At 34.5% G+C, this 15,805-nt stretch overlaps 2 protein-coding genes across 2 annotated transcripts; both read right to left on the bottom strand.

Moving 5' to 3' along the window:
* Positions 1-263: 263 nt before the first annotated feature.
* On the bottom strand, positions 264-2,042 carry LOC131010921 (FCS-Like Zinc finger 6-like). The gene is made up of 2 exons (XM_057938629.1): positions 1,467-2,042; positions 264-707 (listed from the first exon to the last, which is right to left on the bottom strand). Exons 1-2 carry the CDS (start codon positions 1,724-1,726, stop codon positions 545-547), a joined length of 423 nt encoding a protein of 140 aa, XP_057794612.1. The 5' UTR covers positions 1,727-2,042; the 3' UTR covers positions 264-544.
* A 4,286-nt stretch (positions 2,043-6,328) lies between these two features.
* Positions 6,329-10,134, bottom strand: LOC131010880 (probable glucan 1,3-beta-glucosidase A). Its single transcript, XM_057938570.1, has 8 exons — positions 9,693-10,134; positions 8,618-8,737; positions 8,343-8,540; positions 7,940-8,101; positions 7,665-7,834; positions 7,388-7,537; positions 6,845-7,197; positions 6,329-6,638 (listed from the first exon to the last, which is right to left on the bottom strand). Exons 1-8 carry the CDS (start codon positions 9,864-9,866, stop codon positions 6,454-6,456), a joined length of 1,512 nt encoding a protein of 503 aa, XP_057794553.1. The 5' UTR covers positions 9,867-10,134; the 3' UTR covers positions 6,329-6,453.
* Between the last annotated feature and the right edge of the window lie 5,671 nt (positions 10,135-15,805).

Raw genomic sequence — 15,805 nt, 5'->3', positions numbered from 1 at the left:
GTGCACGTCTTGCAAGAGGACTTTCGAGGTATGGACTCCTTGAGTGACGAGTTGTTTGAGGCCTTTGTTCGTTTGAAAGATAGGATTGTTATCGAGTTTTGTCATGCTCGCAGAGAGGCAAATCGTGCCGCTCATGCTTTGGCGAATTTCGCCGCTTGGTCGAATGGTGTAATGACCTGGAAGTCGGATTTCCCAATCTGGCTTACAGATATTGTACATCGTGATTTGAATTAATATAGTTGTTGGTTTCTTCAAAAAAAAAAAATTTAAAAACTCCAATCAAATAAAGCAGAAATCTCAGATCGATACAATCAAACTTAATTGCTAAAAATATTCTTTTCCTAAACTGTGACAATTAAGGTAAATATAATACTAATATTACAACATCGAACACATATACATATAGTACTATATTTTTACTTTTTTTTAATGTAGTGAGAACCACCAGCTGGCGTGGATGGAAAAACATCAACTGTATACGCAATATGCGATCTTGCAGCCACTACATTGGCGGAAGGAGAGAGACATCACTGTATTTGCCAAATTACATGCCGGCGGCAACTGACTCGCCGGCGGCGGGGAGATGGTTCACGGCGGCGGCGGTTGCAATGTCCTTCTTGGACGCCATTGAACACTTCTTCTCTCTCCACTCGTCTGTTGTCATCTGATGCTGTCTGCACTCTATGCTGCAAAAAGCACTATCACCTCTGCACACAAATTAAATTACAAAAAGATTCCTTCTTCATTTAACAATCCAAATCAAAATTTTCAGAATGTTTAGTCAATTTATCAGAAAACATGGAGCATGGAGCATCATAATCAATCGTATGAAAAACCACAAAAATCTCTAAAATTGTCCGAAAATTATGACTCCAAATATTAAATAAACAACGAACGCAGGTCCATACTATATTGGTAATATTCTTAAATTTAAACTAAAATATTATTATAGTCTCAAAAATCGGACTTTAATTTAAAATAACCCATAATAGTATAATTATATCATCGTCGTTTCTTATTACTTGTACAAGAAATTAAAAATTAAAAGTTTCAATACATCATTAGACTAGAATAGTAAACTCCCCTAATTATTCTCTCTGACAAATTGCTGTTATTTTTCCCAAACAAGAGAGACAGGCGACAGCACATGAAGAAAAATTAGTAGTATAATAAAAAAAACGTAATAGAAATAATTGGGGTTTGTCTAAACTCAATATGATTCGGATTTTGTCCAACCACATCAATAATACTTTAGAATTCATAATTTCTGATACCAAACCAAAAGAATGTAAAATAAAAAATTTGTGTGCCCACAAATTTGAAATTAATTTTAGTACCTCAAAAAATAAATCAAATCAAGAAAAAGAAATATGCAATTGATTTCAACCAAACAATTGAAGCAGTGAAGAAGGTGCGATTCTGACACACACAGAACACGCACTGATACATATATATGAGATATATACCTATACATATAGATGTCGTGGCCGGAGATGAGGCGGCGCTTGCAGAGGGAGCAGGCTCTCAGGAAATTAGCGGTTTCGACAAAATCCGACGAGCTGCGGCGGTGAGAGGGGGCGGCGAACGCGCCGCTGAACGGGTTGCGATGAGGACTCAACGGCGGGCAGACGCGTTCGTCACCTCCGCCGTTGATGAGATCCAGCGTGAATTCCGTCATGCTCGAATTCCTCTTCATCGGCGGACGCCCCCTCTTTCCCAGCGACATCTCTCTCCCTCTCTCAGTATATTTACACACACACAGGACTACTCGCAGTGCCTCTCTCTCTCTAGAAATTCGAGTGTGTGCATATCTGGATACCTTTCATATGGCTGTGAGAATGGAGATGAGAGAGAGAGAGAGAGGTGGTGGCCTGGTGGGAAGAAGAGTGAGAGCTGGGAATATAAGCTGGGTGAGGGGAAAATCTGAGCCGTTTGTTTATTTTTTTAATAAAAAATAATTTAATTGTTTATCATATTAAAGAAAAAGAGTTTGCATTTTGGGGGAAAAAGGAAAAGTTGCATTATTGTTTGGGAAACCGACGTCAGCAGGAAGGAATCTTTTTTTTAATGGCGACGCGAATTTGATCTACCATTAATCATGAACCGACGTCGTTACATGTAAAGTTGACTCAAAATTTTGTGGTGTTAATATTAGGAGTAATATTTTGTGGAGTTTCGTACTTTATTTTTACTTTCGTTCATCCTCAAAATGTCATCTTAATATACTTTCTGAAAATAATTTTACTAAATATATACTCCCTCCGTCCCTGAAGCGTGACCCATTTTTTTCAGCACGAAAATTAAGAAATTGGTATTTTGTATGTTAAGTGTGGTAGGTGAAAAAATGAAAAGGTGAATAAAGGGTAAATTTTTTGCCAATTTTAGAAACAGGTCAAGCTTCGTGAGACAACCCAAAAAGAAAAGTGGGTCACGCTTCGCAGGACGGAGAGAGTATTTTTTTGATTGATAAATAATTTATTAGCGTCTAAATATACTAATTTCAAATTCATTTTAATTTTTTCTACAAACTTTAAAAATTATCAAAAAATACACGAATTTTAACTCAATTTTTTTTTCCAAAAAATATATTATTATTAAAAAATGATCTAAATAATTCTTTCATAATTAATAATAAATATCACTTCACTTGAGATTAGGCATTAGAAAGTTTCTCAATCACATGATCATGCCATTTTTATTAAAGTTGTGTCATGCCAACGTCATTTTAGATTTAATTTTGATTTAAATTTTATGATTATCTATCACCCAATTGCATAATTCTAATTAGCATTTTCCGATTCAGTTAATGACGTGAAATATTCATTACATGATCATCTGATTGTGAAACTTTCTAATGCCTAATCTCAATTGAAGTTGTATTTATTACTCCATCCGTCCCATCATAAGTGGCTCTAAATTTTTTGACATGAAAATTAAGGAGAATGTGTAAATTGGTTAAAAGTAGTAGGGCATACACTTTTTTAAGGATTAAAAATTTTCATTTATGGAAACATGCCACTTATATTGGAACGGCCCAAAATGGTATACAAATCACTTTAAGTGGGACGTAATGAGTATTAATTATAAAATAATTATTTGGATAATTTTTTATAACAACACATTTCATGGGAAAAAAACAAAATGATGCAAAGTTTATCTTCAAAATTTGTGGGAAAAAACAAAATTTAGTCAAATTTAGAGTAATTTTTGACAACTTTCAAAGTTAGTGGGAAAAATCAAAATGAGCCAAAAGTTTATATATTTAAGCGCCAAAAACCCTTGATAAATTCACAATTAGAAAATATGGAATAACAAAAATTTATACCTTTAAGAGCATCTACAACCGTGAGCCCCTTTCCTATAATGAGTTTTTAATTTATCTTTATTTTTAATGCACTTTTTAATTAAATTAAACATTAAATTTAACAACATAAATTTTATTTAAATTAAAATCTAACACTATATGAACTAAAAGAAATACATTAAAATAAAAATGTAATAAAAAAAAGGAAATGAAGGCTGCCGTTGCAACAACTACATAATAAAAAAAAATGGGTTATTAGCCTGTAAATACACGAACTTTTTATATTTTCTGAAATTTAACATGACTTTTATTTTTAGCCCATAAATACACGAACTTAGTATTTTTTTCTTATTTTTTTGACACCAATAAGAAAAAAAAATTCCAATTTACTATTAACGTGAAGACCGATATATCATGTCATTCACTCTCTAATCAAAATAATGAATCAAATTACTCTATTCAAGTGCATATTTCATAGTCCACATCATGTATTCCGACCTCCACCTCAACAATAAATAGAGTTTTTTTTCATGTTGATGTCAAAAATCAGAAAAAATGCTAAATTCGTGTATTTGTGGGCTAAAAATAAAAATCATGTTAAATTTTAGAAAATATAAAAAGTTCGTGTATTTACATGCTAAACCCCCCCCAAAAAAACTGTCATTTCTACCGTGTAATTACATTTTTTTTTTTTTTTGAGGGAAGTGTAATTACATATTTTATTCTAACCGTATATTCCTAATTTATCTGAATCACATCTATTTAATTTTGGGAAGTTAAGTAACCCATATTCATGATGCAATATTTTAATATTTTATTCCTTGTATATTCAACAAGATAGATATTGTGATTGGCTTGAGTAATTCGTCATTTTTTTTCTACCATTTGACGTAGAGTAGAACATCAAGAATTTAAGGCAATTTTTCAATCATTCATTCTCAGATTAATATTAACTAGTATATGCTCATTCGTGCGATGCACAATAAACATCGAAATTAAATGATACTCATATTTAAATAAATAAATATAAATAAATACGAAACATGTTTTAAAAATAAAATAATCCGCATCAATTACTCAATAAAAGCTTGAATTTCAAAATGTAATTTTCAACTTTAAGTGTAATAAAAATTAGCATTACACATTATTATTATTGAGTATTATCACGATTGATGCGTCATAATAAATATTTTTATATATAAACATAAAAATTTTAATGGAGAGAGAGAGAAAATAAAAAAATTTAAATTTTTTATAACTTATTCGTTTTAAATTCATTTTTGATATTTTTTATAATATAATAAATTTAAATTGTCTATTGAATATTTTTTCATGAATCAAATTTGACAATGTTTAAAAAAGAATTAAAATATAAAAAACAAAAAGAAAAAAATAGTAGAAAATTGGTGAAAAGAAGAGAGAGAAAAAAAGAGGGAAAATATGGAGGGAAAAACTCCTCTTTTATATATTATATAGATTCATGTTTTTTTTGGTATTTTGGTGTATCATATATGTGACGGTTAGCAGTAGTAATTTTATTATTATGTTTTCTGTATGTATTCTTGTATTGCATGTTCTTATTTCATTTTAATATATGTTTCGATTTTTAATATGAAATTGTTTGGAACGAACTTTCTTCATTTGGTATTTTTAATAAACTTTAATTTTATTTTATATAATCTCAAAAATATTATCTCAAGCTTTGTAGAAGCATGCAAGTTTCGTGCCTTCGCTTTTTATTAGTACTTCATTTAGCTTTTTTTTTTTTTCTATCGGGTTTCACCGAGAATTTTGCTATGTTGAAGAAGATAATATATTTTTTTTCTTTAATTTATTTTTACGTGCGTTTGATTAATATGGATGCTAACACAGTTGATATTTTCAAGATTCAAGTATGTTATTTCGTATATTCAATTCCAGGTTATAAAATGTTTTGCTTATGTATGGCTGCCACTAAGAATATAATCTTAATTGAAACTTTAAGAACTAGAGATCTTATGTTTATATTGCTCTTCTTATCCTTCAATTGACAGTTTATATCCATAGAGTGAGACCCACTTGAGAAATAGAATATATATATATATATATATATATATATATATATATATAGATATAGGGAAGGGCTACTGTGAAAACACTTCTTAAAATAAAAATAAAAATATTTTTCAGTGTATGAATTTTATGTAGAATATGTATGAATTCATCCAACAGGATTACGAATCATGATTCGTAGATCTTGATGATCTAAGGGCTGAAAATTGTTTATATTTTATATTTTAAGAAGTGTTTATATATATATATATATATATATATATATATATATAACAGAGTTAAGTGTCGGTCAGAAATAGAGAAATTTTGCACTTCTTATGAGATGTTGATGGACTAACAGTCTAAAATCAGAAAATGGAGAGGTAAATATGCTAGAGAGTTATATGATATATGGGACTATTTGCTACTTCTCCCAATATTATCCTTACAATTCCCACATTACACTCATTGCCACTTATAATATACTCATCATTTTTCATTTAATTGATTTATTCACTATCATCATTTTTTCTAATTTGTGACACCCCTTCTCGACTAATTAAATACATAATTAACTTTTATTAAAATTTGTGACGCATCATTTTAGGAAAATATTTAAGGGATGGAGAGAGAAGTCTTTCTGGAATGTAAGTATAAAGTATTTATTAATTTATTTTATGTTACTGTAAGTATCATACATTTGAATTTGGGGAATGAAATAGTGTAAATAGGTTAAAATACTCATTTTGATAATTTGCAGGTGGAAAATACGTGGTACTTTTTTAAAAATATGTAGAAATGATCTAAATTTAAGTGAATGAAAAATAGTGGAGTTGTAAATATTTAGATGTTGATTTTTTTTAGGGAAATATTTAGATGTTGATTGTTTTCCATGAATTTTGGTGAAAATTCTTATATTTTTAATACATTGGTAAATATGTAAGAAAAGTTAACAATGACAACACATTTCATGCATTATAGGAGAAACAAGTATTTATGTACGTAACGTATATATATGATATATATACTTCCATAAATTTCATACAACAATATTCATTACATTATAGGAGAAACAAAACTCTATTATGTATATAACAAACACGAAGAATTTCCCTTTGTTATGAGAGCTGCATATAGTTGTTTTCTATCATCCATTTGAAACTCCAGTACTTCTCTTCACACTTATACGACCAATAAGCCCATCCAAACGTAGCTTTCCCATATACTTCTAACTGAGCCTTCGCAAATCTCCTATAATCTTCCTTTTTAGAATCATTCAAATACAAATCAGCAGTCCACTCTCCTGCAATGCCGTATCAGCGTTAGCTCGGTTGATAAAGATCAATACGTCGAGAAAAACGAGAAAACTAAAGATGGCAACTCTCACTTAATATAGACCAATCTACCACATACTTTGATGGATCGAGCAACTTTGAGCTTATTAAATCATGCAAACTCCCTATCAAAAAGAAAGAATACGTAAAGCAGTAAATGTATTATTGTTTGTACCAACAAAGATTAGAGGGCCACCATCGCGAGTCACTTCTTTCAACTGCTTCGACCTTTTCTTGTAGATGTAATCTGCGTTCTGCTTGCCGTTCATGCTTTGAAAGTATTCTGAGTAGCGGTTGTAGTAATGCACGTCTATGACCGAGTTGCTGAGGGTTGTAGCGAAAGGAAGGAGCTCGGTGCTGTTGGCTTCTCCCAATCGATTTGAGAGGATCACGTAGGTAGTAGCTGTGTATGTCCTGACTGCGTCGTATCCTGCTTTATAGTACTGCATTAAGCTATGCAAATGAACACCAGGAGCTGATGGCTCATTCATTAACTCGATTGCTGCAAGACTCGGGTGATCACAATACCTGCACATAATTAAGAAACTTGTGTTTAAGTTATTAAAAATCAGGTAAATATCACTTTCTAGTGCAAACTATGTGCATTTTTTGTTTGTCAGACATGTGATACCCCTTCTCATCATGACAGATTAGAACTTAGAAGTACCCAATAACTTGATGTTGGTACTTGTGGATTATAAGAAGAGAAAATTATAACCTTTGTGCTAAAAATTCAATGACTGAAACAGTTTCCAGAATTCGGGAATCATCCCACTCGATAAATCCATCTCGTGATCCACTGTGGTGATTGCCATTCTGTGATCCTGGGACGGCATGAAGATCCAGTATGACCTTCATATTGTTGTTACTGCAAAAGAAACAACAAGGATATTTCACTGTATTTCATTAGACTTTTGAATGAAAAAGATGAATAAAATAAGAACAGAATGGAAGACATGTAAAACAGGTATGAGACAGAGAGAAGAGTGTCCTACCGAGCCCATGTGAAAGCATTATCTAAAGCTTGCAAAGAACCCCCAACAAAAGGTTTGGGTGGAACCGGGTCGTATTTGATCCACCAGCCAACTGGAATTCTAACAGCATTGAGACCATGCTGTGACATGAATCTGAAATCATCTTCAACAATATAGGTGCTCCAATGATTCTGCGATTATTTGACAATTTAGCAACGGGTACTTGTTTCATATGACTGAGGATTAGTTTGTTGAAAAGAAGTGATGAGAAAATATAACAGATTCAAATGGTTCACCTTCATTATTTTAGGGGCTTCGTTTGGACCATAACCGTTGGTTAATTGGTATTCCCCCTGTAACGTCTTGATAATATGCATTTCAAAAACAGAGGGATCTTCATCCCCCCATTCGTCACGACTTCCTGAGTAATCGGCCATCACAGAGTTCTCTGTTTCTGCCTTTACACGGCAATCGAATGCATATGAGAAAAATAATTAAATAAAAGAAAAGAAAAGAAGCATATGAAATGCATTAATCCTCCATAATTTGAGCAGTTATGATAGTTCCGGTTATTTATTCCAAGTTATTGAAGATGGAAACTAGTAATACATATGGGGAGTTATTGAGATTTTTTTCGCTGCACACCTTAACTAATAGATTTTGGTAGCTCCAAAATATTACTGTACTAGAGATAATTACCTGAAGATAAAGATTATTTGATGCAACGATACGCACTCTACTTGGATTGTCTGCATTATGTACAATTATGAAGGTTTCATTTGGCCCCGGTTCAGCTGCACGTGCAATTACTTTAATCCCTTCACCTTCAGCAGAAAGTCCAATGAAATCTTTGTTGGAAACTCTAAAATTGAAGGTGGTCTCATTGATTCGCCATAACTGCATATTTAAATGAACAAATAGTAATGTTAGACCAACCTGGAGGAACAAAGGAAACAAGAAACAAGAAAACTGACCCTGAAAGTTTCCCAGCTTCTGGGATTACGACGGTTGGCTACCAGTGTTGAACCTCCTCCATTTTCCGCACATAGATACTTGTTGAGGCTGACAGACTTGAAATGCACTTGAGTTCCATCCTGATGAAATTTGAAACATGAGTTTTAAATTTGCACCTGTCTTCGATATTTATACCATACTTCGTGTATGTAGGTTACCATTCAAGAAGGGAAAAGAAGAAGATGCTTTGTTCTTAAAGTGCAAATAGACGCTTTTACTTGAAATTACATGAAGAAATCTAATCAAGTTGTGCAAATTGACTCTCACTTGATTTTCCCAAGCAACTCAACTAACACCAATCATTTGTAGTAATCATAATTGAGTCGTACTAATTAACTTCAATTTTTGGAGGTAACTGTGTTCCAGCCACCAATTTTCTGACGGTTATGGGATGAATCAGTCAAAAATAAACTAATGAAATTATTCTATAAGGTAAGACTAACTTCATTTCATTTCAGTTGATAGTTAAAGGAGACTGTCAAAAAAATTTCCAATCATTTTGCAATTTAGAAAGAAACTGGTAGGCAACAAAACCAAGGAAAATGTAAAACTGTAAGGCCATTGGCATTATACAAAGTGTACTTGATAGTAATATGCATCGTCGATCTAATCTATCACCTCGATTATATACATTTTCAAAAATCAGTACTAGGAAGCTGCAATTATCCTATTAGGACACAAACAAAACAGAAATTCACACCTTTACAGTAAAAGGTCACCAGACACTTTATCTAGATCTAACTTAAACAAACATAAACAAAACCATCTCTTTCCCAAATTGATCACTCTTAGATCATCCATTTCCTAATTTGGAAATTAGTATCTAAACAATAGTTTACTTAAATCAATAATTAGATGCTACTAATTTCTAATTATCATTGAAAATGTAGCCCCATTTAAATGAAAGCCTCAATTGGAGCGTAAAGCAACAGAACCATAACAACTAACTATGAGCTTATAAACAAATCACGAATTAATTTCCCAAGGTTCTAAACAAATAAAATCAATCAATATTAAAATATACAAAACACACACCAGCAGATCTTTATTGGGGATGCCGTCGAAGAGCGACGACGTCATCCAGCCTTCGGTGACGAGCCATCCGCCCAAATTCGCGGCTTTAAACGGCAGAAGTTGGCCGCCGCATTGCGCTAGAAGCCATGCGAGCAAGCTCAAAACAGCTGCAAACTGCGTCTGCTGCCTCTTCATTGTGTAATTTCCTCGGTAGGCTCCGCGAATAAATGAACTTTTTTACAAATTGATTGGATCGAGAAAAATTGGCATTCCAATAAATAAAAATATGTGCTTTAATTTAGTCTCGTAATTCTGTTAAAAAGAAACAGTGGCTTGAAAAGGTGAAGGATAAAGAAGACAAGATAGAGAGCGGAAGTGGAGGGAAAAGAAAAAAAAAAGAAATAAATTAAATAAAAGAGAGCCGTTGGGGATCCCGATTCCCGACAGGTCAATTGTAGCCGTCCATCAACGCTAATGTAATGGTGTAGATGACCGACTACTCGCACATTCATGAGTGACGATATTAGTTGTGACATCGCCCTGCTCGACCTTCTAATTCTAACGTGTATAGATATACACTATATATAGGATATTATATTTTAATTACTTATAATTTTTGTAACATCTAACTTTTTAACCCTTCTTAAAAAAAAATAAAAAGAATTGTAACCCTAATTCTAATTTCTAACTAAGGCGCCGCGCCGCTCATTCATTTTGAATTCTGAAAAAAAAAATCCTCTCTTTCTTCTCCACGGACGCTGCGCTTGCAGGCTGCATCGGTCCGTCTTCTCCGCTGCGGGCTGCCCGTCGACACTCGCCAGCAGCTAACGTCACTCGTTTCCAGTCGCCAGCACCCCGTATCGAATATTCAAAACCTAAACGAATACCGAATCAAATATACGAATTATTTCACGAATACGAATCGAATATTGAGATATTCGTCAACATTCGATTCGGTTACAACCCTATATAGGATGCTTCCTAGGCCTCCCTCTCTTTCCCTATGTCATTGCAAAACATGATCAGTAAGACTAAAAAGAAAGGCAAAGAGTGTAATGCTTCTATTTAGAATTTACCTTTTCTTTTTGAGGCTTTTCAACAGGCTCTTTGTTGCTACTTCTACTGTTATGCCCGACTTCGAAACACTTTTGGCAAGTCATTTTGACTCCTGGCTTCCTCAACCTGGTAGGATTTTTTGGGTCTTTCTCATCTTGAGCTTTCCTTCTCTTCGTTTTTTGCCTTCCTGGCATGGTGCGGACCACAGGAGGCTGCACTGGATTTCCAACGCCTTTGGGCCACATCTTCTCACCGTTAATGGGTTCCAACCCATAAGCATATGCTTTCAAGTACTTGTCAAGACTATAACATTCATGTACGTAGACAGTAGGATCATCTTTCATAAAATGTATAGCCGACATAACATGCACACAAGGTATTCCGGTGATGTCCCATAGCCTACAACTGCATGTTTTGGTACCTAGATAAACTACAAACCTATCATCAAACATTTGGACCTCAAACTTCCCACCTAAGCTTGGATGAGCATGGCACAATCTTGCATTGTACTGTAGTTTATCTAACTTTTTCATGATATTTGGGCATAACTTGGCAGTGTTACCTTCCACCAGTTGTAGTTTCTTATACTGCCTCTTTCTCAAAGCTACCCTAATGTCTTCGAGCATGTTAATGATGTACTTACTTCGAGACTTAACAATGTAACCATTAAAGGTTTCACTTACATTGTTATCTACCATGTCACTACAACATGCAGTTGATACAAATACCTTGCAAAATCTGGTGTAATTTTTCTCCATAAAATCATTGTAAGCGGCAGGATCTTCAAGCTTCATCTCCTCAACTGCTGCATTCCATTCTTCTTGGTAAGTACTCCTTATTGCTTTCCAGAAGATATTTTTCAATGTTACACCTTTGAAATTCTTCTTCTAATTACAGTACACGTGCCTCGCACAATTACGGTGTTCAGCAAATGGGGCCAAGTTCAGCACTGCATTTTGAAGACCCTATGTACATAGATATAACAAATAGTCTCAAAAATATAATTATATTGACATATGACAAGCATACCTTTTGTTGGTTCGAGATGAATGATAGTCTCAAGCCATCTGAAATTCCCAGTTCCTCAAGTAAAATCTGCACAAACCAACTCCAACATACTTCATTTTCCACCTCCACTATAGCCCACACAATTGGGAACATTTGATTGTTTCCATCTTTAGCTATAGCGCACAATAATTGGCCTTCTAGATGATTTTATATGAAACAACCATCTAATCCAATAATCTATCGACATCCCTGTAAGAATCCCTTTCTCAGAGCACTAAACCCTATGTAAAGTGCTTTAAAGACAAAATCCTCAGTGACCAATTCAAACCGTCCTTCTCTATCTGCCCTTTTCAATTCACTAACATAACTCCTAAGGTTGGCATAATGGTGCTTCACATACCCTCTTAACATCTCTAGGGCAGCAGCCTTAGCCCTGTAGAGTAGAGCCTACCCCTTGAAGGCTCAATTACATATTTTTCATTAATGTCAAGTTAAAATTCTTGAATACTCATGCAAGGTCTAAACCTAAACACATTTAGGTATTGTCTAGCAATCCACTGATAGTTTGCCAGTTTGTTAGTCCTAGAGAAAGGGCAGGTATGTGGTTCAATCAACACTTTAATTGCAAAGCTAGAATGGGCTCTAATTAGGCTACTATAACACCTCCATAAACAAGGAGGTTCACAAATAGCCTCAAATTGGTTTTTCTGCACCCTTTTAAAATGTAGAGGATGTCCCTAATATATGGCCCATGTTCTGATAACCTCCCTACATTAATAACCATCAATGATACCTAACACCACTTTCATATCTTTATGATCACATTTAGGATCATAAAGAACTCTAGGCAGCCTCTTCTTCCCACCTTCTAACTCATCATCAGTAGAGTCAGAGACAACATCTTCATCAGAACCTCCATAGTCTGATATAAAACCAGATTCCACATCCCTCCATTCCTCATCAATTGCATCTATAATATTAGGCTCAGGGATTTCTGCCCAATCTACATCATCAATCACACACTACCCTAGTCTTGCATTCATTCTTGCTTCCTTGTACTCCTCATCCTGAGACCCTAATTCACTATCACCCATGCTATCCTCAGTATCCCATTGTTCTTCATCTTGAGGATTATAGTCAGAATCCTCAGATTCGCTATCCATCAGACCCTCAATCACTAAATTCCCTTTTCCTGTTTGTTCACTACCCTCGCTTTCCCTTCCCAATAGGTTCACTACCCTCTCCAACCACCATTTGCTTTCCCTTCCCAGTCGGTTCACTACCCTCTCCAGCCCCTATCTTCTTTCCTTTTCCCGTTGGTTGACTACCCTCCCCAACCCTTATCTTCTTCCCTTTTACAAAAGGTTTACTACCCTCTCCACCCACCATCTTCTTCCATTTCACAGTAGGGTCACTACCCTCCCCAGCAACCACATTCTCTCATTTTTCCACTCCATCAGTAGTTTAACACCTCCATCCACAAAAACTTCAAAAAACTTAATTGTATCACTAAGATATTGCAGCATATACATCACATCTTTATCATCTACAAGCCATAAAAAACGTTGTGTTCTAGGCACTTTATAGGCAAGAATATTCCAACTTTTGTAACCTAATTTCTCCACAGCCTCTTCTAAGTCTAGATACCCAAATTTATCTCTATCAAAACCATTTAATAATTCGGTAGCACTCCCAACGTAAAATTCAGCATTCCCTAACTTCACGAGTTTACCTCCATGGTGTATGTAAACTCCAAAGATATCACTGCAAATGACGTTAAAGCATGAAATTAGCAACCCTAAAAGGTAATTTTTGTCCATAATCAATTAAGACAACAAAATCCTAATAGCTACACGAGAACTACCACAATAAAATACAAGAAAATGAGGCCTACCTGTCCGTCATTTGCTGGGCAGTCGTCTTCACCAAAAGCCCCACCTTGTCGTGCACATGGTCCCCCAAACGTGTTCTTCAAGGTCCACAAGGATTAAACAACAAAATAAACTTCCCTTTTGCAGACGAAGTTAGAGAATCTCAAACAAGAAAAAGGAAGCAAGAATGAATGAAGGGAGAGGAAGTCATAAGGTCATTCTTCTCGTTTGAAGATTTTGTGTTTTAATTTTTTTTTCAAAGTTGTTTTAAGTTAAATGTCATTTTAATTTTTTCCTAAAAAAAAATCGTTTTAATTTTACACGCGTCATTTAAAAGCCACGTCAGAGCCACATGTGTTTCTTAGTCGTCGGAGATATAATAGTTGGTAAAATTGAACAACGGGGCAAAGTTCGTGTACTAAATTGGAATTTTGAAAGTACGTGTTAAAAATGGCTTTTCGCTAAAATTTGTGAATTTACAAACAATTAATCCTAATTTTGTACTTTCTCTTTGTTAAGTAAAATTTGGCCATTTTATAAAAGAGGAGAAAACCTAAAATAACATGTTAAGAGATTGCAGCTAAGCTAAATCATTCCTTTATTACAATATCTTAAAGCGAAAATTCAGTGCTAAAAATATTGAGGGAGGAAAAATAATAGAGAATTTGTTCAAGTACAAAACGAAGTGAAGAAAACAAGCATGAATATTGGGTGATTCTATTCAGAGGCTCACAGCCCCTTTTTACTCCATATAGCCACTCATATAAAATAATAATAAAAAATAATTATAAAATTACAATTTTATCCTTAATTTATATAGCCTCAAATTAAATATAATTTATTTTGTAGTGGGATCTAATATGCAGATAGTAGTTTTGCGAAAATATAATTAGGAGACAACTCAGAGATGAGATTCAATTCCTATATAAGAGTTCGAAGCTAGTTAGCTTCATGTTCCTCACATTTTGCTTCATTTTATCAGCAAACTATAAAATTTATTTTTTTTGTATATGGAGTTCTATTACAGTTCTATTAAATAACAACGAATATAGAGAGAGAAGCATACGTGCATAAAAAAATTAGAGATTATACAGTTCTGCATCTGCATCAAAAAATTACAAGTTCATTGGCTTTACCAGATTAGGATTCTCAATTTGAATAACAAACAGAGCTACAAGCAATCTTTTCTTCAGTGGTGGAAAAATGGCAGCGGCCAGTCGGCTTCCTTCTACCTATTTTATCTCACTCTTGCTCGTAATTGTTTAATTAGAGAGAGAAGCAGATTCAAGAAAATTTATTTTTGAGAGGCTCATTTGTTGGTGTATGAGCTATGACTACATAGACAAAATTTATACATATTGCAAACGATGTTCCTCCGTTTTGGCCATTGCTATTGGCTGATAGCACCGATGGCAGTTTTGCTCGCCATTATTGTTGTTCGGACCGTGAGAGGGCAAAGGCGGTGGCCTTCGTTGAAATTGAAGGCGGAATCGGTCGCCGAAAATCGAGGGAAGAGGCGGAGGCGGTCGCCGGAAATCGAGGGAGGAGGCGGTGGTAGATTTAGGGATCGAAAGTTTCAAATAGATATGAGAGACGTGAGTCAGGGAACTAGAGACGAGGAGGCTGACGGCGGCGTCGGCGCCCCTGCCACTGCTGTTCGCCGGAAATATAAAGGGGGCGTCGACGGAGGATTTAGGAACAAGGGTGGGGCGGTGTCTCTTTATGTGTGTGTGTTCTGGATCGCGAGAAAGAGGTTAGAAGGAGAGAAGGAGAGGCGTCGATGGTGGTGGTTGAAGCAGCGGCGACCTTCGCCGGAATAGAAAGAAACGACTATGGTAGATTTGGAAAGAAGGTGAAGAGGTTCTGCACTTCTGCAAATTGAGGCTATACACGTTAGATATTTAGGAAGAAAGGGATGAGTTTCTGTGGGGGCTATATACGTTAGCTGCAAAAATAAATTTGTAGGTCAAAATAGTAAATCTGTATATATTTTTTAATATTATTTTATATAAGGGGTTATAGGGAGTAAAATGGGGGCTGTGAATAGAATTACCCATGAATATTTAGCTGGCTTCCTAACATCTATTATATAATAGGATTAAGCCTTAACCTATGTGGCATATCTCAAATCTCACCATTTCAAAATTTACCATATATAATCTTCATCATTTATTAATTAATTAACTATTACATTCTATA

This window comes from Salvia miltiorrhiza, chromosome 2 (genome assembly GCF_028751815.1).
Source record: "Salvia miltiorrhiza cultivar Shanhuang (shh) chromosome 2, IMPLAD_Smil_shh, whole genome shotgun sequence".
NCBI lineage: Eukaryota > Viridiplantae > Streptophyta > Magnoliopsida > Lamiales > Lamiaceae > Salvia > Salvia miltiorrhiza.
Note: the sequence above shows the minus strand (reverse complement) of the source record. Positions and strands in the feature narration are given on the sequence as shown.

Coding starts and splice junctions, on each gene's coding strand:
- LOC131010921 (XM_057938629.1), bottom strand. CDS start 1,726: ATGTCGCTGGGAAAGAGGGGGCGTCCGCCGATGAAGAGGAATTCGAGC. Junction 708..1,466: donor CACGACATCTATATGTATAG/GTATATATCTCA, acceptor ATTTGTGTGCAG/AGGTGATAGTGCTTTTTGCA.
- LOC131010880 (XM_057938570.1), bottom strand. CDS start 9,866: ATGAAGAGGCAGCAGACGCAGTTTGCAGCTGTTTTGAGCTTGCTCGCA. Junction 8,541..8,617: donor GAAGCTGGGAAACTTTCAGG/GTCAGTTTTCTT, acceptor TTAAATATGCAG/TTATGGCGAATCAATGAGAC. Junction 7,835..7,939: donor AAGCCCCTAAAATAATGAAG/GTGAACCATTTG, acceptor AAATAATCGCAG/AATCATTGGAGCACCTATAT.